At 38.7% G+C, this 24,152-nt stretch overlaps 1 protein-coding gene across 1 annotated transcript; it reads right to left on the bottom strand.

The window, feature by feature from the left end:
- Positions 1 to 1,058: 1,058 nt before the first annotated feature.
- On the bottom strand, positions 1,059 to 23,494 carry hook1 (hook microtubule-tethering protein 1). The gene is made up of 22 exons (XM_072681765.1): positions 23,358 to 23,494; positions 19,368 to 19,453; positions 18,392 to 18,464; positions 18,158 to 18,208; positions 17,729 to 17,861; positions 17,027 to 17,094; positions 16,450 to 16,512; positions 15,733 to 15,816; positions 12,920 to 13,083; positions 12,472 to 12,612; positions 12,140 to 12,341; positions 10,350 to 10,460; positions 10,174 to 10,261; positions 9,927 to 9,993; positions 8,910 to 9,050; positions 7,983 to 8,070; positions 7,790 to 7,821; positions 7,279 to 7,361; positions 5,224 to 5,324; positions 4,429 to 4,530; positions 4,260 to 4,328; positions 1,059 to 2,843 (listed from the first exon to the last, which is right to left on the bottom strand). Exons 1-22 carry the CDS (start codon positions 23,403 to 23,405, stop codon positions 2,688 to 2,690), a joined length of 2,151 nt encoding a protein of 716 aa, XP_072537866.1. The 5' UTR covers positions 23,406 to 23,494; the 3' UTR covers positions 1,059 to 2,687.
- Between the last annotated feature and the right edge of the window lie 658 nt (positions 23,495 to 24,152).

Consider the following 24,152-nt stretch of genomic DNA (forward strand, 5'->3'; position numbering starts at 1 on the left):
GTGCATTATTACAATAATCTTTGTAAGCTATAACGGGAGCCTAAATGTTGGATTTTAATATTTTTTTTGCATTGCAATATCTGCTCTGCTCTTCAGGACCCAAGACATGACTGATGCACATAAAAAAAAATACCTTCAGCAAAATAGAATGACAGTTTAACACACACAGAGCTAAGTCACAGTCCAAAACAACCAAACTAATGTGATTAGTAGCCTGACAATCTATTTAAAGGGAACGGGTCAAGCTTTGGATTAATAATGGTTTCTGGTGTAGGCTGTTATTCAACTTTTTAAAATGGTGTTGCCATTGTTTATGGAAAATAACATAAGTAATATATAATAATAATAATAATAATAATAATAATAATACTTTATTTAATATATATATTAAATATATACATAAGTAAAACAATGGCGACTAAGTTCTGCCAAGGTCTTTCATAAATCTTTAAAAAAAAATCATAAAGTAACAATTAATAAATCATTAATAATTAATATAATAATGTGCTTTATTATATAAAACAACACTTGGTTTTCATTTGCCTTAGTAAGGGTTTCCCCAAATATGAGAAGAGTACTTCTCTCAGTGAATAATTGTTGTTTATGTATGCATGTCTTGTCCATTTTCACTAACTGGGGGAAAACAGAGGATCTGGCATGCAGCCATGAGCAGCATTGCCTGTGAAGTTGCCAGGTTAGGAAATTTCAAGCTCATGACCCCACACTCTCATTAAGAAGGCTTGTAATAGGAATACACAGCAAGCACAAACCTGCATAGTCATGCTAGATAGACAAAAGCAGATACACTCCCCCCCCCATGCCCTCTGTTCTACAAAGATACATTAGCAACTGCAGCTGATAACACTGGAAATATGGGCACCTGTACATTTTAAATGCTAATAATCATCATCATAACCATAATAATCGTAATAACAATCCAAACAACAACATAAAGACATGTCTAGAACATTTAGTACTTGGAGCCCCAAGAAAACATGTAGTCTGCACACTCCATCTTGAGGTGATGACTGGAACTTTTCCTTGAACACTGAAACAACTTGTTATTAAAGTGTTTATTTTTTATTTTTTTGCACATGAAAACTTTACATGCCCATATATTATTCCATAATTTCCCTCCTTATTAAGCCTCATCTTTGACAAAGACACTCTTTAAATAAAGCCACAGCTTCTCAATCTTTAGCATTTCACATAAGCATCTGTGCTTACTTTCATTCAAAGTTCCCCTCCTTACGCAATGCAGAGTATAAAGCCTTTCTTCAACAAAATGGTAACTGTAGAATGAATGAACCTTTGAAGGTTTTAAACCAATGAGCCTAACGATTAACACATGTGTTCCATGACAAATTAAACTAATAAATTTTTTTCAATCTCACAACCCCGAAGTCCTTCAGCTTAATAAAAGGCAGACATTCACAATGTACAGCCATTCTAAGCCTAAACTGCAGCTATGGATGATTCACAGGCTATTACAGTTTAGGTTTAGGTTGCACATTTCCAGAAATACTAGAGCTGAGAAAAGGCCAGCTGGCGAAGGTGAAAACATAAAAAAAAAAAAAACGGTCACAGCATTTCACCTTATCAAAAACAAGGCTTGGCTGGGTTACTATGACCAAAAGCTGGTGATTTAATCCTGATATCTGTGGCCTTCACACACTGAAGCCAGACAGCAAATTCTCAGTGGACAGGAAAGGTCCGTCTGCGGTTTTGTTTTTACAAGAGCATGCAAGAGATTAATCACAGTCAGTTACTGTATAAAAGAAATACTACAAATGTCTTCAAAGCTCCAGTCGATTAAAGAATTGCTGCAGCACCTAGACTCGGATTTTCATATTTTGAGACGTGTCACTGTTTACTTTTCTGTATTCAATTGTATGAAAAGATTTCGTTGTACAAAAAAAAAGGAACTTTTTGGTGTCCAGCACCAAATATGCCTTTGTCCTGAAGCTTTGTACGTATCAGTGAATGTAGCTGATTTCATGAACATGCAAGCATAGGCGAGGAGAAACAAGCACACGTCTCTGCATATACATACATACAGTACAGCCGTACTATACATACTAACGGAAGTACACGTCACCTAGCTGCATAGAATACAAATGGAAGTCTCATTTTAGCCTTTAGCATGCATGCTGTCCTTGTAGTCCTTCTGAAATATGATATATATATATATATACACACACACACACACACACACACACACACACATTGGTAACATACAAGCGATACACACATCTCTGAATGAGTCTTTCACAAGGTCAAGCCTCTGTGCTTAAACAAAATACATTCAGACACCAATCCAAACACATTCTGTCTTGAATGAATGAATGACTTCAGAGGCAGACTGGAGTGTGTGGATTATAAGTGCGTAATACATCACATGAAGGAGTGTTACTATGCATAAAGGAGAGTGCTGAATGAATGTCGTGTTCAGGGGCCGGTGCTAAACCTGTGCTTGCTTGCTTGTTGCATTTATGTTCACTTGGATGTACGAGGGGATAAATGGGGACTTAAGTGCTATTGTTCACATTATGGCATGCTTGTCCCTTTATTTAGGAGTGCGTTTAAGGTCACTTGAGTGTGTGATTGAGGAGTAGGGGAGGGGCAGAGAAAGGTATGGGAGAAGAAAGGGGGAAAGAAAAAAAAGAAAAGAAAAAAAAAAGTCTTCGTTACTTAGAGGAAGTGGCAGGCACGTTGACAGACATGTTGCGCCGGGCATTGGTCACCTGGCGTTGCTGGGCAAGAAAAGACTGACCAGGCGGCACCAGAGAGTTAGATCGGCCACTGAGCCGAGACTCAATCGCCATCTTCTGAAAATGTAGGCTCTGCATGTGAAAAGGAGATGAAGAAAATGTTATGTTTTAGGAATTAAAAGACAGTAATGTTTTTTTATCTGTTATGTTCAACCCTAAATCCCCAAATTAGTGATTGCCAATTTCATAATGAGCTTGGGCCATCCTACCAGAAATATACATAATCTGTCAAAAACCTCTGAACTCTGAACATAAACTTGTTGAGATGAACAAAAGCTGTGAGGATGACTGAATACTGTAAGTTGTTTTGAAAAAGAATTTGTAATTTATAATTATATAGGATTTTTGTTTTCAATAAGTAAGATTCACATAAAACACTACCTAAAAATGTGCAGTATGCATTTAGGTACAAGATCATGAGAGGAAGTGACCTCATCTGATCAAGGTGACATGAGCTAATCTGCTCAAATATAACTATTTGGATGAACAATCGCAGTTTTAAGGTTGCCGCTTATACATGAATGACAGTTCAGTACTATATTAGTAATATAGTAATATTGATATAACTGAAAACTTAGTACTTAATTAACATTACAAAATTTAAATAGGATTGCTTAGTTAAAGAAGTCCTTTCACACAGGATATTATGATACAAACAGGGACTATTAGGGAAAACATCAATGAATCTCTGTTTGGATGGAGGTGGGATTGTATATCTGCCATTACATGCTGGGTAATGCACTTGTGCTTACCATGCATTACAGTTGACAGAAATGTTGCTTATATTTCTTTGGAATTACAAACCATTTGTCTGTGACAAAGCGTTTCTGGTAAAATGTCTCCGACTATCACACAGTGCTGAGAGGGTGGAGAGTAAAGCCACCGCATCTTTTCAAACAGCATCACTGGATAGCTAAACATGCTTGGAGGAGAACACTAACTGCTAATTCTGTAGTCAGCTAAAAGGTGCACTGACTAGCATCAGACTTTGAGTGATGGAGATAGATGGACATTCTACGCACCAAGAGACGGAGTGAACTGCTATGACCTCCTGGACATCTGATGATGGACGGCCATAGATTAACCTTACAATTTCCAAATAGTAGGGCAAATGCCTAGACAGTTGGGCACCTCAGAATCCCAGTGATATGTGAACACCGAAGAGAAGGGTAAGACTGAATGCGTCAGCCGCAATAGTGCACACCTAACTGACTGTTTATTTGTTTAGCTCTTCAAATCCACCTGATTTTCATTTCATATGCTGCTGAAGTATTGGGTAAGTTTTGTTGCTGTTGTGAAACTGTCAGTAATCATGCTGTGGGATTTGCAAAGTCTTTTTGCCAACTAGTTGTGAAGAATATCACTTCAGGCTTTCACACTTTTACAGAGTTCCAGCTTTCAGTATTCATGTTTCTTCATAACCAACAGCAGACCTAAGCTAACCCAGAGGGAATCTTAGAGGTAGTTGGCTATCTGACACATCTGTACCTTATTGTACCATGCAGTCACAATCAGTTTCTCCTCATACTCCCGCAGCTTGGCCTGCTCACACTCTCTCTGCAGAAGAGAAAAAGAAGAGGTGAATAAAACGTGGAGAGAGATTAGAAAGAGAGATAGAGACCAAGAGAGATTGATTTAATTACACTGAAATCCAGACCTCTAAAGCAGCAATTCTTTTCTCCCTCTCTGAGAGCTGGACCTTCAGGGACTGAATCTCAGCTGAGGCAGGGTTCAGTTTTGGGTCCAGCGCACGGATCACCTGTCAAACACACACACACACACACACACACACACACACACACACACACACACACACACACACACACATACACATACACATACACATACACATATTCATACATATACCAGAATATATACAGAATATACAGTTCTTCACTATACCATTATAGTTGTTTGCAATATGCAAAATGACCATCACTGGAGCAATCACTGGATTGTACTGTGTGCTATAAAGACCTTGGTCAGTCAGAGATTTTCATCAAGATTTGAATCAAGGGTGTCAATCAACAATCTGACAAAATAATGTAAGCCAATTTTTTAAAGATCAATCACGTTTTCAGTAAAGTACACAAGATGTATACAAGATGTAGCAATATATTTGCATAATTACAATATAAAACTTTGTCCATATTGTGCAACATTAAGCACAATACAGATATACTTGTGCTTTGCTAGACTCATAATTAAGTCCATTAGGAAATTTGTCTCCAATTTCTAGTCTCCAGTTTCAAAACTTTTTCCCCCCTCTCAAATAGTGCAGCATTTAGTGCAAAACCGACAATATTCTGATGGTATTTTTACTCCCAATATTACTCTACCCACCCCATATTATAATTAAATCAAGCATTGTGAAAATGACACTTAACATTAATTATTCTCCAAAATCACAAATAGGGGTCTAGACAGCTAAAGCAGGCCCTGGAGTAATTACATTGCGTGCTTTCTCCAGATACATTTTGTATCTCTCCTCCATTGCTCGCATGTCGTCGTCTTTCTTCTTCAGAGCAGCCATCAGCTCTTCCATCTTTAGAGCTGGAAAGGAAAATGAATGTAAACATAAACTTTTTTTTCTCAGATCAATTAGTTACATATGAAAGCAGAGTGCATTTTTATAAATATTAAAAATGGCACAATGGAGGCAACTGAATGGGTATTATGATACAAATACAATATTATGGCATTTACAGACATTTTCACAATACACAATCTTCATTATAATATTTTGGAATGCAAACAAAACACACCAGACTACACTCTATGAAAGGGTAGTCTGTTGAGAATGTATTACAGTGGGGAGAACAAGTATTTGATACACTGCTGATTTTTCAGGTTTTCCCACTTGCAAAGCATGTAGAAGACTGTAATTTTTATCATAGGTACTCTTTAACTGTGAGTGATGGAATCTAAAACAAAAATCCAGAAAAATACATTGTATGATTTTTAAATAATTAATTTCCATTTTATTGTGGGAAATAAGTATTTGATCATCTATCAACCAGTAAGAATTTTGGCTCTCACAGACATGTTACTTCTTCTTTAAGAATGCCCAAGACCAGAGAGCTTTGTAAGGACATCAGGGATAAAATTGTAGACCTGCACAAGGCTGGGATGGGCTACAGGACAATAGGCAAGCAGCTTGGTGAGAAGGCAACAACTTTTGGTGCAATTATTAGAAAATGGAAGAAATGCAAAATAACGGATAATCTCCCTCGGTCTGGGGCGCCATGCAAGATCTCACCTCGTGGAGCATCAATGATCTTGAGGAAGGTGAGGAATGAGCCCAGAATTACACGGCAGGACCTGGTCAATGACCTGAATAGAGCTGGGACCACAGTCTTAAAGAAAACAATCAGTAACACTCTACGCCGTCAAGGATTAAAATCCTGCAGTGCACGCAAGGTGCCCTTCCTCAAGCCAACGCATGTCAAAGCCCGTCTGAAGTTTGCAAATGACCATCTGAATGATCCAGAGGAGGAATGGGAGAAGGTCATGTGGTCTGATGAGACAAAAATAGAACTTTTTGGTTTAAACTCCACTCGTCATGTTTGGAGGAAGAAGAATGATGAGTACAACCCCAAGAACACCATCCCAACCGTGAAGCATGGCGGTGGAAACATCATTCTTTGGGGATGCTTTTCTGCAAAGGGGACAGGACGACTGCACCGTATTGTGGGAAGGATGGATGGGGCCATGTATCGGGAGATTTTGGCCAACAACCTCCTTCCCTCAGTAAGAGCACTGAAGATGGGTCGTGGCTGGGTCTTCCAGCATGATAACGACCCAAAACACACAGCCAGGGCAACTAAAGAGTGGCTCCGTAGGAAACATCTTAAGGTTCTGGAGTGGCCTAGCCAGTCTCCAGACCTGAATCCAATAGAAAATCTTTGGAGGGAGCTTAAAGTCCGTGTGGCCCAGCGACAGCCACGAAACCTGAAGGCTCTGGAGGAGATCTGTATGGAGGAGCGGGCCAAAATCCCTGCTGCAGTGTGTGCAAACCTTGTCAAGAACTACAGGAAACGTCTCATCTCTGTAATTGCAAACAAAGGTTTCTGTACCAAATATTAAGTTTCTTTTTCTGGTGTATCAAATACTTATTTCCCACAATAAAATGGAAATTAATTATTTAAAAATCATACAATGTATTTTTCTGGATTTTTGTTTTAGATTCCATCACTCACAGTTGAAGAGTACCTATGATAAAAATTACAGTCTTCTACATGCTTTGCAAGTGGGAAAACCTGAAAAATCAGCAGTGTATCAAATACTTGTTCTCCCCACTGTATATGGCTGCATGTGGCAAGAGCCTGTCCTGGTTTCATTAACAAATAAAAAACTATTATTTTTAATGGATTCAGTTTTACATCCTACAAACAAAATTAGATCTTAGAGTTGCCTAGATTACACACTGAATCCTTTCATAGGTCACGTGACATGAACTGAAAGCCATCAAGTCACGACCACAGATAAGGTCAGGCTGCAGGCTCACAGGTTTGAGTGGCATCTGGCTGTAGGTCCTCCAGCAACTCTTTCTTTTTCATGATCTCATCTTGCGCAGCATTCAGTTGCACCCTGAGAGAGCAAGCCCAAACAAAACCACATTAGACCCACATCAGCAAAAGCTTCGACTGAAAGGATGATTAGGTTTCCTGATCTTTTGCTTGCTTTGCAACTGCTGCTGTTTTAGGACTCCATAGGATACTATCCTATGCTCTCATCATCAATTTAAATAAAAATAAATAAATAAATAAAAAAACTTCATTAAACTCAGTTTACAATTTAAGAAGCAAAAGCTTCCTTTTATAAAACTGTCAAGATGGACTTTCTTTACTATCAGAATCTGCTGTGCTGTTGCAAAGAACCATCGACTTTAAAAGCAAAGCGGCGTCTGACTGAAATACAAAATATCCAGCAGCAGGCGATTTGTAGATATGTAATCAGTTAATAATTGACAACTAAGTAGGTAGGTAGGTAGGTAGGTAGGTAGATGCAGAACTTACATATGAGCATCTAGCTTCCTCTTCAGATGAGACTGAAAAAAGAAAAAGGTGACTTCTCAAAAACATAGTCAAACAACATCCATCTGAAAATCAGAATATTTTCATATTGCAGAAAAAGTGAGTGTGTTTGGGTCATGGGAGATGTGAAAGCGACAGTATGCCAACTGAGGCTGTGCATTTTCAATAGGCTCACATCCTCAGGTTTGGCTCCCTGGGTCTGTAGTACTTTCTGTAGGTCTTCAACCTGCTGCTGCAGTTCACTGATCCTCTCTCTGTTCAACCTGTAAGACCAGAGTCACACACATAATGACACATGAAGCAGCACAAAAGTATGAGGTAAAACAGTAGTTGTGACCTGGGTTAGTATTGTTCACACAAAGTAGTGTGAAGCATTACAGCCTACATTTTTCGAATCTTATTACAGCCTTAATAAGAGTTGATTTATCCATAATTCCCCTAAGAGAACAATTCTATAAGATGTGGTGTGCTAGAAACAATTCTTCTCTATACATGTATACAGTATATAATCTGTGCCCATCACTGTATGCAATTTGCCTTGTAATGTAATGGTGCATGTGATACCTGTGACTGTTGACTGCACAGCTTTGATTGTGAATATGAGCAGAGCAGGTTGGAATAAGCGTGAAGCAAGCGTGAAAAATACTGTGAAATCATTGGGTGATCTGAGGAAGCATCTAATCTTCCTAATATGAAACTGACATCCCTTGCTAATTTCATTATTTCAAAGACATTGAATGTTTTTGCTAAAATGCACAGTTGCACAATGTACAATAATGCACAGTTTTTTCAATTATCCCAACATGTTGTTTTTTTTACTTGAGAAAATGTGTGTCTTTTCTCAACTATGTATTTTTGCCAGCTATTTTGTGAGGAAGTGTAGGGTTTATATAGTTTAGCAGAGGGTCAATATACATGACTGCGGCAAATCAATATGTTGGGTCATCATTTTTATCTTGTGACCATAATTCAAATATGAAATAGTAAAACTAAAATAGCAAATGATTCAATATGTATATTCTATAGACAGTATAGTTTTCAAACATTTGCCTGGTAGTATGAGAGTGCAGCTGATCAAAGATGTGCCAGTCATGTACATTACCTGTTCTCAGTGTCCAGCTCACTGCGTGCACGCCGTGCATCCTCCAAATGAACCTGAAGCTCAGCGATTCGTTCATTCTCAGAGTCCTCTTGCTGCACACGCAGCATCTTATTCTCATGCTGCAAACGAATGAACTTCTCCCTTTACAATATACACACACATACATACAGTGGGGGAAACACATTTTCTTTATCAACCCTGCCAAAACAGATATCAATAATTAGAACTCTGCAACTCACACATAATAGGGGCAAAATATCAATTAAAAATGAAGCCACACCAGTTTGGTAGAACAAACTAGAATCCAAACTAAGACCAAACAGATCTGAAGATTTTACATACAATACACAGTTATTTTAAAAAGGCAAGAAGTCTGATAACTGATATTTAAAAAGGAAGGTGCTACAAATAGTTATTTAAGTGGTCTTATAAAAAAACACATCTGGTTCCACAAAGAATCAGTGAAGAACCTTTACTTCAACTGAAGGTTCTAGTTTTTCCTCTTTGACACAATTCTTCTCTCATACATCTGTTTTACAAAAATGGTCTTTATGAAACCAAAAGTGGTTCTTCAATTGCATCTCTCATCTCTCTCTGTGGGGAGTGTATCTTTTATGTATTATTTTAATTTTATACACAATTTGTTTTACTTAAACAGTACTTTACTGACAGACTGTCAGTTCTCAACTTTAAATTAACAGCAGAAACCTTCAGTGTAAAGTAATAAAAATACTAAAGCACTGGGTGAAGGGCTACCCAGGTTTGGGTCTCTGTTATTACCCCTTATTTTACCCTTAGCCCTCTTCAATGAATGTTTTAATGTGTTCTACCATGTTATTCATGTTGCCATATAATCAGCAAATTTACACTGATTTCAGTAATGTCACGGGTCATCAATGTCGGCTGGTTTTATAGGTCAACTGAAATATCACTAGCAAAATTATCTAATATTGAAACATTTAAACTGATCTATATATTTAAAATGAATCAATCATTGCACAGACACACAAACAATACCTGTATTCAATGGGCAACATCTCAGCTGCCAAGTTGTCATGGCTTGGGCTCCCAGTTTTAAACATTCCTATAAAAACACATTTATTACACTTAATTTAGGCTATACAACCATGTTTCCTTTTGAGGACTATGCTGTTTATTGCACCATGACGACATTATGCCCCATTTCTGAGCGCCGCATGATCTCATGAGTGCTTTAGGAATATTTGCATGGAGACCAAAGATTTGCTCTCGTCCAATAGCTTACCTGCCTGTAGAAGCTGGTCTTGCTGAGCTTGTGTACATCGCAGCTCCTCATTGGTCTCTTTCAGAGAGTCTCGCTCAATGATGATTCTCTGGTAGATTCGGAACCCAAACACAAAAACACAGGTCAAATGGGGTCAGGCCTGTTCTGATACATTATCTGTGAATGCATGTATCTACCTCTTTCTCCTTTAGTAGGGCTTCATGCCTTTCTTCAAACTTCTTCATCTCAAAGGCTAAATTATCAGCCCTGCGTGTCTCCTCAGACAACTTCCTGTGAAGCTCCTGGACCTGGTGCAAAAATACTTATTAATACATGTCTCTAGTATGTCTCTGCGAGCATCTGTATGTGTATGTGTCCAAGTTTGCCAGAGACATAGACAGAGACCAGGACTTCAGGAACAATGTGCTTTGGAACGATAAATCCATCATCTGGGCATAGTAATAGAAGATATGTTTGGCACAAACCATTTGAACCAGTCGATGGTAGAGACTGGTAGCCAGTTACAGGAAAACGAATTCAGTAAATGGGCATAAGGTGTACTAATTTGTAATTTGTAAGACATTTCTCCAGTTTTATTTATTAAATTATATGATCTCCATCTCTCAATATTGTTAAAAAAATTGTTTTGCTGAAATCAATGGTATCAGATTTGCTCCCCCTTTTGTTGCAGGAATGCTTACCCCTAGGTGTTGAATATGCCTGCTAATTTGACTCCATTTTAACTATGAGAACATAAAGTCAGGCTGTTTCAACATTTACACTGATCAGACGTCCAATTACTGGAGCATTAACTAGAGTGGCAAAAAGTATCCCTTTCTACTACCAAGAAGCCGGAGATTCCAAAGCTGTGTGCATGCAACTGCAAAATCTGTAAAAAAAAAAAAATCTGTTAATCAAAGTCTTGATTAAGTCTTAATAAAAAAAATGATGATTGCTCTTGTAGGCACTAAGCATGGATGTAGAATATATGAATACCTAAATCTTCATATTTATTCACTTAAAACTTACATTAAAAAAAAATGTTTTGAATGAAAGGAAAGTTTGTCTGAAAAGAAATTCACTAAAGGATTTACTGAAAAACTGAAAATATACAAAGCGCATGCATACATTACATACTTGGCTTACAAGCTTCACATGTCTAATGATCCTTAAGCTTTAGCCATAAGTAATATTAAATCCAGTGGGAATGTGAATGTACATCACTACTAGATGATGACACTGAAAATCCCATAGAGCATTTAGCAGAAATTGGTAGTGGCATAGCAGTGGTTAAGAATGGCAAAGATTGTTCACGTTTCTACATGAAGTGCTGCTCTATAAGGAAATGGGCAGCTAGTGCGGTTTCATTATTTTGTGACAAAATATATTATGTGACTGCAGGATTGATTCTTGAAAATGTGATTAGCCCATGAATAAATATATACACTATATTGTAGTAAAGTTACATAAATGCATAATTACTGAGAAGTAAATAATAATAAATATGAAATTAACAATATTCACCCACAGTCATGCGACAAAATTAGGATAACCCATGAAAAACTTTAATATATTCAAACATCTGGACATGTGATCTATATTTATAACAATATTGAGAGAAGGATGTAACATAACTAAACACATACAAACTAAAGAAATGTCAAATCATGTGTAAATGTAGTTAATAGAAATGCAGTTTTCTTGTAAACATGGTTAGAAAGGATTCTGAAGGTTAATGTCTTATTTAAACCACAGACATTCAGTTTGGTTTGCTCTTGATTGTTGAAGTGGTATCACCATTTGGAGATACAAAGAGCTCTCTTTGAACTCTCTTTCTCCTTCAGAAAGAAGAATATCATTACTGGATCTACAGGTATATTACACCGTTGACATGGACCACTGTTGATGACCCTTACTGTCAAAAAAACTCAGAGTAAGACTATGATATTCTGTATGCGTGGGAAACAGTGAATCTACTGTTTATTACCTGTCTCTTATAAGTCTCTAGCTGGGCTCGTGCAGCGTTGGCCTTCCGGAGCTCCTCCTCAAGGCTGACAGTGTTATGCATGTAGGTCATATTCTTCTCCTCCAGCACCTTCACTTGCCTCCTCAAGTCACTTAGGTCCTCCAGCTTCTTCCTGTATGTCTCCACAGATGCCTCCAGCTTCACTGCCCGGTCAGAGCAGCTCCTGCATACACATACACACAGTACACTAAATAAAAAGCACAAGCGGTGCTAAAAAGCCAGTAAGAAACAAGGGCACAAATGAAAACTACCAAAAACAGCAAAATTGTAAAACATGGGGATGCAAATCACACCTCAGAATGTCCAGCTCATCCTTCAGCGAGCGAGATTCCTCAGCCAGGCTGGTGAGCTCATCGTTTCGATGCTGTACCTCCACCAGCTGCTTCTCCAGCTCTTCACAGTGAATACGATAGTCATCCTTAGCCCCTTCCAGTCTGACAGTCACACATGCACACAAACAACGCATTTTGAGGACTCATTTTAACATGGTTCAAGTATACAACATACCTGTTCTCTGCTTCATCTTCTGCCCTTTATAGTTGGAGCTTCACACTCTATATATAAACAGTACATACGCTACAGTAACAGTCTAGAAACATATTGTCCATAACATATAAAATGTTATATCTATCAAATGGACTGACAATATACGGTCATCTAGTATAGCTAAACATTTAAATTCATATACTTGTACTTTATTAACTGCAGAGAATCAATCACATTGTGAAATTATGAAACTACCGGAAATTCTCCTCTTGGACCTGCTCCAGCTGCAGCTGGAGCAGGCTGTGTTTCTTCCCCGATGGGGTGCTGGGATCATCAAACGTGTCCAGTTGATTGGCCCGATCCGTCAGAACATCGTTTTCTGCTAGAAGGCTGTTACGCTCTTCCTGCAGCACTGCGACCTGTCCATGTGTTCAAATAGTTAAAGAGTCAGAGCTTTTCTTTATTGACAGATCTTATGATTGGACAGGGCATTGTTTTGGCTTGGCAGGAGCAGTTTCTGTTTTTGAACGCTGTGCGTATAGATATTAACATCAGAGGCTATTATTTTACAAACTTTACAGTAGAATCTATAAATTTCAATAACCCCTGGATGTCTGGGGTATTTATTCAATGATGCCCTGAAATAAATGAGGGCATTCCATGCAAACTGCTTCAATCATCCTTTATATGAGACATTCAAAAACAGACTGCTATTATAATGAAGTACACATTGTTTTAGTTTAAATACACTTAAGATAGAGAGAGAGTAAAAGTTTTTATGGAAATATGAGTGAAACTGACCATTATCGTCAATATTTAATTACTCTAACCCTCCCACAAGCAACCATTTCTCAAAACATTACAATAATAAAAGCATTAAAGTGTTTCAGTATTAGATTATGTTAACTGTTGAATGAGCCATAAACCTTTAAAGCCAGGGTTTAGGAGCCAAAAGAAAAAAAGCCCTAGCTCAGGTTTTGTGAGTAGTTGCCCTTTGTATGATGTGTTAGCTTGGTTAAGGCAAGGCTTTAGTAAGGCTCTGGTTAGACTCTGCTGCCATGCAGCCATTTAGACTTACCTCAGTCACCAAGGAAACGTTAATACTCAATCTGTCAAAAATCAGTGCCAGCAGTGGATCAGTTCACAACAGTGCAATGGAAGATACTAAAGATATATTCTTAGACACCTCCTAAAATCTAACAACAGTCCTCGTATGAAGCATAAGAACTGGAGGCAATGTCATATCTACATAACAACTACATTGTGCACTTTTATTGATATTTGGCAGCAGATACTCTGGGAATGAGGGGACAACACAGCAGAACAGTAATGAACAAGCACTTCTCAACTTTGGATAAGACCCATGAGCTCTGCAAATGCTCTAATTGTAATGAAGGCCTCCAGTCAAGCGTCAGAGAGAAACAACCCTCGTCAGCCTTCTACATTCGAACTTCCTCATCCGTAAATGAAACGAGATGAGGAAAAAACAAAAACCTTTGCGCTGTTGGACAAAGTCAGATTTCTCTACTTCCAGGTTCTAAAAAACTACTGGTAGGTAGAGTCAGTTCTGGTTGCCTCCAAACAGTTTCTAAAAGTGCTGGTAGGTAGAGTCAGTTCTGGTTGCCTCTAAACGGTTTCTAAAAGTGCTGGTAGGTAGAGTCAGTTCTGGTTGCCTCCAAACAGTTTCTAAAAGTGCTGGTAGGTAAAGTCAGTCCTGGTTGCCTCTAAACGGTTTCTAAAAGTGCTGGTAGGTAGAGTCAGTTCTGGTTGCCTCCAAACAGTTTCTAAAAGTGCTGGTAGGTAGAGTCAGTTCTGGTTGCCTCTAAACGGTTTCTAAAAGTGCTGGTAGGTAGAGTCAGTTTTGGTGGCTTCCAAACAGTTTCTAAAAAGGGCTGGTAGGTAGAGTCAGTTCTGGTTGCTTCTAAACGGTTTCTAAAAGTGCTGGTAGGTAGAGTCAGTTCTGGTTGCCTCTAAACGGTTTCTAAAAGTGCTGGTAGGTAGAGTCAGTTTTGGTGGCTTCCAAACAGTTTCTAAAAAGGGCTGGTAGGTAGAGTCAGTTCTGGTTGCTTCTAAACGGTTTCTAAAAGTGCTGGTAGGTAGAGTCAGTTCTGGTTGCCTCCAAACGGGTTCTAAAAAGTGCTGGTAGGTAAAGTCAGTCCTGGTTGCCTCTAAACAGTTTCTAAAAGTGCTGGTAGGTAGAGTCAGTTCTGGTTGCCTCTAAACGGTTCCTAAAAGTGCTGGTAGGTAGAGTCAGTTCTGGTTGCCTCTAAACAGTTTCTAAAAGTGCTGGTAGGTAGAGTCAGTTCTGGTTGCCTCCAAACAGTTTCTAAAAGTGCTGGTAGGTAAAGTCAGTCCTGGTTGCCTCTAAACGGTTTCTAAAAGTGCTGGTAGGTAGAGTCAGTTCTGGTTGCCTCTAAACGGTTTCTAAAAGTGCTGGTAGGTAGAGTCAGTTCTGGTTGCCTCCAAACAGTTTCTAAAAGTGCTGGTAGGTAAAGTCAGTCCTGGTTGCCTCTAAACGGTTTCTAAAAGTGCTGGTAGGTAGAGTCAGTTCTGGTTGCCTCCAAACAGTTTCTAAAAGTGCTGGTAGGTAGAGTCAGTTCTGGTTGCCTCCAAACAGTTTCTAAAAGTGCTGGTAGGTAGAGTCAGTTCTGGTTGCCTCTAAACGGTTTCTAAAAGTGCTGGTAGGTAGAGTCAGTTTTGGTGGCTTCCAAACAGTTTCTAAAAAGGGCTGGTAGGTAGAGTCAGTTCTGGTTGCTTCTAAACGGTTTCTAAAAGTGCTGGTAGGTAGAGTCAGTTCTGGTTGCCTCCAAACGGGTTCTAAAAAGTGCTGGTAGGTAAAGTCAGTTCTGGCTGCTTAAAGTATTTGGTCAAACAATTGCAGCTTTAAGAATGTCTGAAGTTGATAAAAAGATGGGGATTATTTAATGTGGTTCGGCACCTAAAATGACCTTAATTACAACAATGCAAAACATAAGAAAATACAGTGAACCTTCCCGCTAGGTTTTCTTTTCTTCAGTATTTGTCCATCTATCGTAAACGTGAGAACAATGGAAACAAAGGTTCCTCACCTGTATGTCCAGCTCCTGACAGCGCTGCGCCAGCTCTTCTTTTTCCGCCATTACCTCAGACAAGTCTTCCAGAGCTTTTTTCAGCTAGCATCACACACACACACACACACACACACAAAACACATTTAGTATTTGCCCATACTTAATGCCAGTATGGGCAAAACACTCGTTTATAGATGTGTATCCTGGCGCAGTAAGGCTCACACCCTGCCTCTGGGGAAGTTACACTACCCCCACCACAAACAGACAGTTCAACAGTTGTTATCCATATTTGCATACTGAGACCTATTCTGCAATGCGCAATGTGCAACTTTTCGCAGCAGCGATCCCTTTTGATAATAACAATTTGATACTTGTACAGGTGTTTCTGGTAATAATGCTTAAGATGCTTCCAAGAATTGGTCATTTAAATTATAGCAATCTGGTTGGAATAAAACTGGAGGCCAGTCCAGGCATTACTCACAGAGTGAGAATTATACTGGCTGAGAGAGAGACATGGATATCCACAGGGACGGCTAGAGTGACCATTATTTTGAATAGAGAAATGACAGTAATGTAATAAAGCAATACTAAGTAAAACTTGACTTGCATGTTGGAGATCTCGTCTGTACATGTCACTGTGACATATCATTAAAACAACTGGCTAACATCAGAGCAAGATTTATCAGGGTGAGCTCCTGAAACTAGTCCACTAGATGTGTAACTTAATTCTCTTACCTGTTGATCTACATCCCCCAGTGGCTCTGTTCCAAAATGGGCCTTGGACTCTTTACTCATCAGCTGTAGAAGACATTCAGGAAGCAGCAAGATGCAAAATTAACTGCTACTTGTAATTCTACACACATAACTGTAAAAAGGTCTTAGCAGCAGTAAACATGATATTGCTTGTAAAACACTTAAAAGCAATAGACGAATAAATACAAATAAACCTGAATACACCGTCAGTAGTCAGAGTATGTTCTTTTGAGTTAAACATAGTTAGAAGGTTGCTGACTTCTCTGTAAACCCTGTATGGGTTTGTTCAATTCCACCAGCAGCTCATCTGATTTACTTTAATAAAGGTTATCACATAGACAGATTACATAAACTAGATATCTGATGAGGACTAATAATATTGAACTTTCTCAAGGAGTGCTTTACTAATGGCTACACATCAAATCACAATTTATTCATTTGTTTTTATTCTAATATTAGGGTATTTTTTCTAGTTTGATGAAGATCTTTGCACAGTATTATATTTGTACCAACCATTTTTATTTTTATAATACAAAATAATAATAAAGAGCCGACTGACCTCCTGGATGGCAGTCATCACAACATGCTGCACAGACTCCTCCAGGGTCATTATGATCTGGATGTACTCTGAAACAAAGTAACACTGATTACTACTGTATAGTATGTATTACGACAAAGCAAGCTTGTTGGGGTAAGATACACCGATCAGCCATGACACTAGCATTACCACCTGTCTAATATTGACTAGGTCCCCCTTGGGCCACAAAAAAAACAGATCTGACCATTCAGCATGGACTCCGCAAGACCTTTAAATGGTGTCCTGTGGTATCTGGCACCAAGTATTTAGCAGTAGATCCTTCAAGTACTGCAAGTTGTGAGGTGGGACCTCCACAGATTACATCAATCAGTCTTAGGTGACCATTCACCTTCCTAGGAGCACTTTTGGTAGGTACGGACTACTGCTTACCACTTGCTGGAGTTATAGAACTACTAGTGCTCCTATATGGGAAGTGAAGCTGATATAACAGACAATGAGGGTAGAAACGAGGAGGAGATCTTAACAGTTTAATTTAAATATATATCAGAGGGTTTATATTTAAACAGTTAACATTACAATTTGAGTATTAATAATTTGTAAATATATATTTATATTTATTTATAACACTTTGGTTGGGGGATTCTGCTGGAGACACTTGCATGTTACTGTTTTTTTGTTGTTTTGTTTTTGTTTTTTTAAAAGTTGAGCCCTGCTGGTCAGTACCTTGTTTACGGTCACATTTGACTGCACAGCCCAGGATGAGCTGCAGGAGGCGCCCCAGTTCCACAGGATCAGAATGCTCAGCTACCCGCACAAGGTCAGGCAGAGGGAAACCTGAGATCTGCTGATTCAGAACCTGAGACGGACAGAGAAAGAAATAAAGAAAGAGAGACAAGGGGGATGGAGGGCGTGTTTACTACAAGCGTATGCTGTATGCTTTATCAACGCAAAGAAATGTCAATTGTGCATTATCAAAAAACACAAGTGTAAGAATTTTTCTACTTCCTTATGTAAAAAAAAAAACTGCATGTGACCAAAATGCCAATGATTTAACCTCCTAAGTTTAATCATTATTGATGTTGGGCAATATCTGAGATATGCTGTAGTTTTACACAAAGCTTATTTATTAAATATCCAAACTTTCAAACTGACCTCATTGTAGTAATCAACAATGATCTGCAGGATCTTTTTCAGGTTGTTCACCTGCACAGAAAACATACATTTAAAAACATCAACAGAAAAAAAAAAAAAAAAAAAAAAAAAAAAATATATATATATATATATATATATATATATATATATATATATATAAATACAAATCAGATAGGGGGCAGGTAGGTAATCTCTCAGTTATCATCGGTCATCAGACTAATCCAAACAGTTTACCTTGAGCCTTATGTTATCTCCTACATCTTCTTTAATACGTGCAAGCCAATTCTCACTGAACCAGGATGGATCTCTTAAAAAAAAGAAAACACATTAAGTTCAGTGCAGGTTAAAAAATAAGCCTTTATTTGGAGCAGGTTAAATGCTAAATTAAAAAGTGGAATATAATGAAACTTGACATTTTCAAGTGAGTAAGAATGTGGTTCAGGTAATATAACCCCCTTAGGCTACAAACAATTCACCAGTGGCTGTAATGAAATATTCAGACAAGGATGAGATGAGATATAAATGAGTAATTCTGGCCAGGAATGGACAGACGTGGCTAACAAGAGAGAAAGAACAACATATACAGCCAATACAGACAATTACTTCTGTGAAAAGGGTTATTTAAAAAAAATCACTTTTTTGAGTGATCACACTGACGAAAAGAGGAAAACTCCAACCTTTAAATGAACTAAATTTATGCAGAGATAAAGATCCCTTAAGAAATAGTCAAGACGTAATTATTGGCACACCTAGAATTGTGATAGTGACAATGATCAGAGTGTCTAATAAATAATCAGATTAAATGCAAACTGAGCTTTTTGGCAACCCAAGGTGGGTTTGGCATAAAAAAGCATGCCAGATGCCAGTTCCCTGATTAAACCACATAGTAAATCTGAGGGGGGAGCTAAAGAGGAGAAGAGGAGAGGGCACAAGAGAGGATCTAGCACCTGGGATGATCTGGAGAAATATATTAAATTACGTAAATTGGAATGGTCTCAAATTCCCTGCTCTGTTTTCTCCAACTTTATAAGATGCTAACAGAGAAGATTAAGTGCAGCTTTATTGGCAAAGGGAATGCAGGGGTGCCAATTACTGTGGCACAAGTGGTTATGTTGATTATTTTTATATATAAGTGGGGTAGAGAGAAAGAGAAAGATATAAGTAAAGAACAACAACAACAACAAAAATACAAAATACAAGCTGCACTCACATCTGGTGCAGAGCCTGGGCCATGGCTGCACCTGTGGTCAGGTCATCTATGGTCTTACATGGTGCTGCGGTGTTAAAGGTCTGCAGCTGAGGGCATAAAGAAAAAAAAACACCAATATTAGCACTAAATGACAACATTTTAAGGACAATTTTAAGGACTATTTCAAAATAATACAAATAAATCTCAAATTATACACCGTTCAGCCATAACACAATAACAAAGCACCACCACGCCAGTGTCACTGCAGTGCTGAGAATGACCCACCACCCAAATATGGGGTCCTGAGCATTGAAGAACAGGGTGAAAGGAGGTTAACAAAGTATGCAGAGAAACAGATGGATACAGTCTGAATTTATAAATACACAGTGCTGCTATATGCAGCTGATATAATGTGTAGAAACAAAGTGGCATTAAATGTTATGGCTGATCGGCGTATAACCTTATAACAAACAAATATAATAATGAAAAAGGATGCTATCGCTTTCATCTTCAACTTTCATTGAACAACAACAACACACAGCTATGCACAATACACGTGAGGCTGACCAGCACCAAAACAAGGACGGTTTGTGAAAGGTACAGTCACTAGTATTTACAGTACACAGTTTACTGTTCGTCCTGGTGGACATTCAAATTAGCACAGCATATCTAGTCACTACGTCTGGACAACCCAGCTACCACATAAGATGATAATACTGCTCCCTGACTGACTAAAATGTAGAGTTAAATAATAATAAGTCAGATAATCAACTGTATTTTCAATTTAAGACACATATTGATACATTATGCTATTATCACATTTTGTATATGGTACTTTACTATAAACTACTACTGTCCAGTTGGAAAAAAAATACTGGAGGAAGGCCTCCTATACTATTACATTCACCTACTAATGCCATTCAAGAAAATGTCAAATATACAATGTTACACTAACAGTGTTTGTGTATGATTGACAAGGGAACAAACAGGGGTTAATAGAAGTTCAACATCTACAGCAAAACATGGCTATTGAGAACTGAGAACATGAAGACCACTTCATTTCCTTACATAATATACCTGCTTGCAACTGTGCAGACGCTGGTACACCATATCTACCTGCCTAAGTCTTATTTATTTATTTATAATCTTTTTTTTTTTTTTTTTGGAAGGTCAACTTTTTTTCACTCCATCAGGAGTGCATACAGGCTTGTACTCTACATTTGTTACACATCATAGTGCACAGAATAAGTGTATCCCATGTTTTACAAACTTAGGGTATTAAGTTAAGTAAAATTAACTTTGGTAAGATTAGAGGTTTGAAGCTGTAAAATCTGTAAAGAGTTACACGGATGTATAGCGTCATCCAAAGTTCACACAGATATGTGGTGAAAGTGCAGCAAGCTTACAGCCCCAAAACATCACATGCAATATCCAACCTTAGACCTCATCCAACAGTCATGTTACTCAAGTTAAGGTCTACTGGGGGTCATGTTGAGGTCTGGAAGACCAAGACAACTTTCCAAGGTAACTGTCCACAGGACTGCTGGACAGGCAAGGCCTTTCAGGAAGATTCAGCAAGACTCTGGACTGTTGCTGCACTGTTCTACTACAGCTACACCTGCACAAATACAGTGCTTATAAGAAGTATTTGCCCCCTTAGATGTTTTTCCTGTTTATTAATGAAATCATGGCTAATATAATTTGGCTTTTTTGACAAGAATTTACAAAACAAGCTCTTTAAATGTCAAGGCAGAAACAGATTTAAATAAAAATATATAAAGTAAAATAAGTGAAGGCATCAATATTCACCCCCTTTGAAAGTGGCTGGCCTAATTCTACAGAGGTCTAGGCAGTGAGTGCTAGCAGTCTGACAATTAGAGAAATAGAGATGATCCGAGTGCAGTGAATGTGTGTGTTAATCAGTAATATTGAAGAGTGAGGGTACAAACAAAACACAAACAGAGCTTTGTAAGGAAGTGAAGATGATGCAGAACAGCTGTGATGTGGTGATGTGAGCAGGAGTGGGTGACAAAACATGAGAGGAGCAGAGTTCTGAACCATCTGAAGTTTGTGAATGGGAGAAGGGATAATGCTGGCTAGAAGAGGGTTACAGTAGTCCACACACCTGGAGATGAAAGCATGAACAAGAGTGGATATAACTACAACACATCATCCTCGTCTTAATATTAATCTAAAAAAAAGTGCTCTGCTTTGTCAGCTCTAATCTACTCAAACATCCTGATACTACAACGCAGTGTGTTCTCACACTGTCCCTTTAGTTTCCAACTGACAATCAAAACTGAACAAGCACTGCATTTGGGGGGAAACTTGTCTATTTGTGGGGGCGTGTAGACTGCTGACAGCTCTTGCTTAGACTCCGTTTCAGTAGAAAATGTGTTCTGTATGTCAGGGAGCTTTAATCTGAGGGGCTGTACCATCAGTAGTGCTTGTGGGGCAGTAAGGAGCTGAACCCAGCGTTTGCAGTGATGACACACAAGCATGCCAGCTCTCTGTCAAATAGACTTAGACCACGACCAGGGTAAAATGGGTCTCACATGGGTAAACCATAGAGAATCAGAGAACCCACACACCGAAGCTTTACATCTCAAGAAAACGGCTTTATTTCTCAATGTTATGCTGCTATCTCGATAAAACCATGTTTTTAGGTGCAATAATATAATATGATAATTAATTTATTAACATAATATAAATAGTTTGAAATTGCAAAACAATACTACTACACTGGAGTAAATAAGACATATATGAATCTGTGGCCCATTGGGGCTCTCATAGAAATGTATCTGAAGACCTTTTCTATTGAATAAATTCAGCTATTTTACACTTGTAAAAGAAAACGTCCCCATGTCAAACCCCCATTAATGAGCTGTGGAGCAGTGGATCTGCATTCTATGGAGCTCCTTCCAACATCTTTGTGATCAACCAACCAACACCAAAACCTGACACTATTAATGCTCCTGTAGCTGAATGCAATCATAAATCAGTCATTTAATGTTTTCTTTTCTTCATTTTACTCAATTATTGAGTAATTATTTATTGGGAATTTACTCATTATTTATTGGGAATTTACTAAAATCTAATTTGAGACTGTCATATCATAAAGTATTATTTTTTAGTGTTATTTTAGTGTTTTTAGTAGTCATTTTTTTATTATTATATTTAGTTGTAGTAATAGTAGTTTTTTGTATTTACTCATAACAGGGTACGAAAATAAAGGCATAAATAAACTGCTGTCAAAAATCAATCCATCAACATAAAAAAACTATGCAAAGAAAATAGCTTTAATCCAATTAATCGCTTTACATGTAAATACGGCGCCTCTATGGAGAGAGTAGGGTATAGTGTGTGTGTGTGTCCTGCACTGTACTGGGGCCTGTAGTAAACATCAAAAGCCAGTGATCCGCAGCAGCTGAGTGGAGCCCTGACTGCAGGTGTCTCCCATGTGAGCAGCTCCCAGAGTCACGGGCATGGAGAAGTCCCTATGGGAGCTGTGCATTCATCATCGACCGCTGCAGTGTGTCTGCTGCTGCTGCTGCTGCCCTATCTCAGCACACCTACTGCCACAAGAGCTCAGACCCTCACTGCCTTCAGACTGGATCAGAGAAGCAGACACAATCCACAAATACGCAACGGGGTAACCAGATTAGACTCCCAAATCGGATGAAAATGTCGTGTGTTAACGTCTCAGATGTCTCCTTTGCCAGCGGCTACGTGACGTTAGCTAGCTGCGCGATTTCAACAACACACACCGAGCGAACAGCGCGTCTGGGTGTAGCTAACTTCTCCTCTCATTTCCTGCGTGTTTGCTCCAGGGGTGTGTGTGTGTGTGTGTGAGTGAGTGGCGTGTGAAATGTGCACACGGCGGTGCCGGAGGTTCAGGACTACCTGCGACAGGTAGCTAGTCCTGCCGTCACTGATGTGAGACTACAGAAATAGACGAGCGACCATTGGAGGGAAATCGCGCGGATGAACCGTCCAGAATTAAAAACTCACCCAAATGATGAGGCTCTCACACAGCACCGTTTTGTTCATCAAGTCCATGGCTTTCTCTTTCCGCAGTGGGGCATAGATTTCCGTCCACCTGTCAACAAAGCGCTTCCCTTTTCCACTGCATTTGACCTCACCTGGAGGCGTCCGTGTCTTTTTTGTTTACCACCCGTTTTGCGGAAAAGCCACGCCCCCCCGCCACTGTGATTGGCTAGTCGTTCATGCAAGCAGTAAGATAGAAATACGGTTAAACTGATCGTTTTTGCAGATATACAACAACAGTTTATATTAAAAATATATACTAATTTTTTATATATATATTTTATATTTATTTGTTTAGCTAATTTGTATTCATTTTATTGCGTTAAAGGCATGCAGCCAGTGTAGACGACCGTTTGTCGCCACCATTGAGGTGACAGTTAGCCCTTTGAACTCTTAAAACCTAACCCTTTTTTCTCTTAAAGCAAACCTAACTTACTTCCATCTCTGCAGTTACCAAACACACAGAAATCTTTAATATTCCCTTTTACACGTTTTCATTTTTCCATACTATCTTCGAGAGATAAAAAACTAACGTGACTACGATTGGCTAGTCTCACAATGAGATGTGAGACTAGCCAATCGTAGAGAAGGGGGGGTGCCAGAAAACAGGTGCGATATATTAAAAAAAAAAAATGCGACGCACGAAATCTGTGAGGCCCTGTGCTGTCAATGAGGACTGCGCCTTGGTCCTGGCGTAAACCTGTTCGTGAATGTCGCGGAGCCACCTCTGCGTACTGTGTTGAGACAGATTGGTGGGAT

Source organism: Salminus brasiliensis, chromosome 1, assembly GCF_030463535.1.
Source record: "Salminus brasiliensis chromosome 1, fSalBra1.hap2, whole genome shotgun sequence".
NCBI classification, from domain to species: Eukaryota; Metazoa; Chordata; class Actinopteri; order Characiformes; family Bryconidae; genus Salminus; species Salminus brasiliensis.

What these genes read in the sequence shown, in the direction of transcription:
- hook1 (XM_072681765.1), bottom strand. Translation starts at nt 23,405, where the DNA reads ATGGACTTGATGAACAAAACGGTGCTGTGTGAGAGCCTCATCATTTGG. An exon ending in TGATGACTGCCATCCAGGAG is followed by an intron (nt 16,513 to 17,026) that starts GTCAGTCGGCTC and finishes TGTCTTCTACAG; the next exon opens with CTGATGAGTAAAGAGTCCAA. An exon ending in ATCTGGAGAAAGCACGCAAT is followed by an intron (nt 4,531 to 5,223) that starts GTAATTACTCCA and finishes TGTGTTTGACAG; the next exon opens with GTGATCCGTGCGCTGGACCC.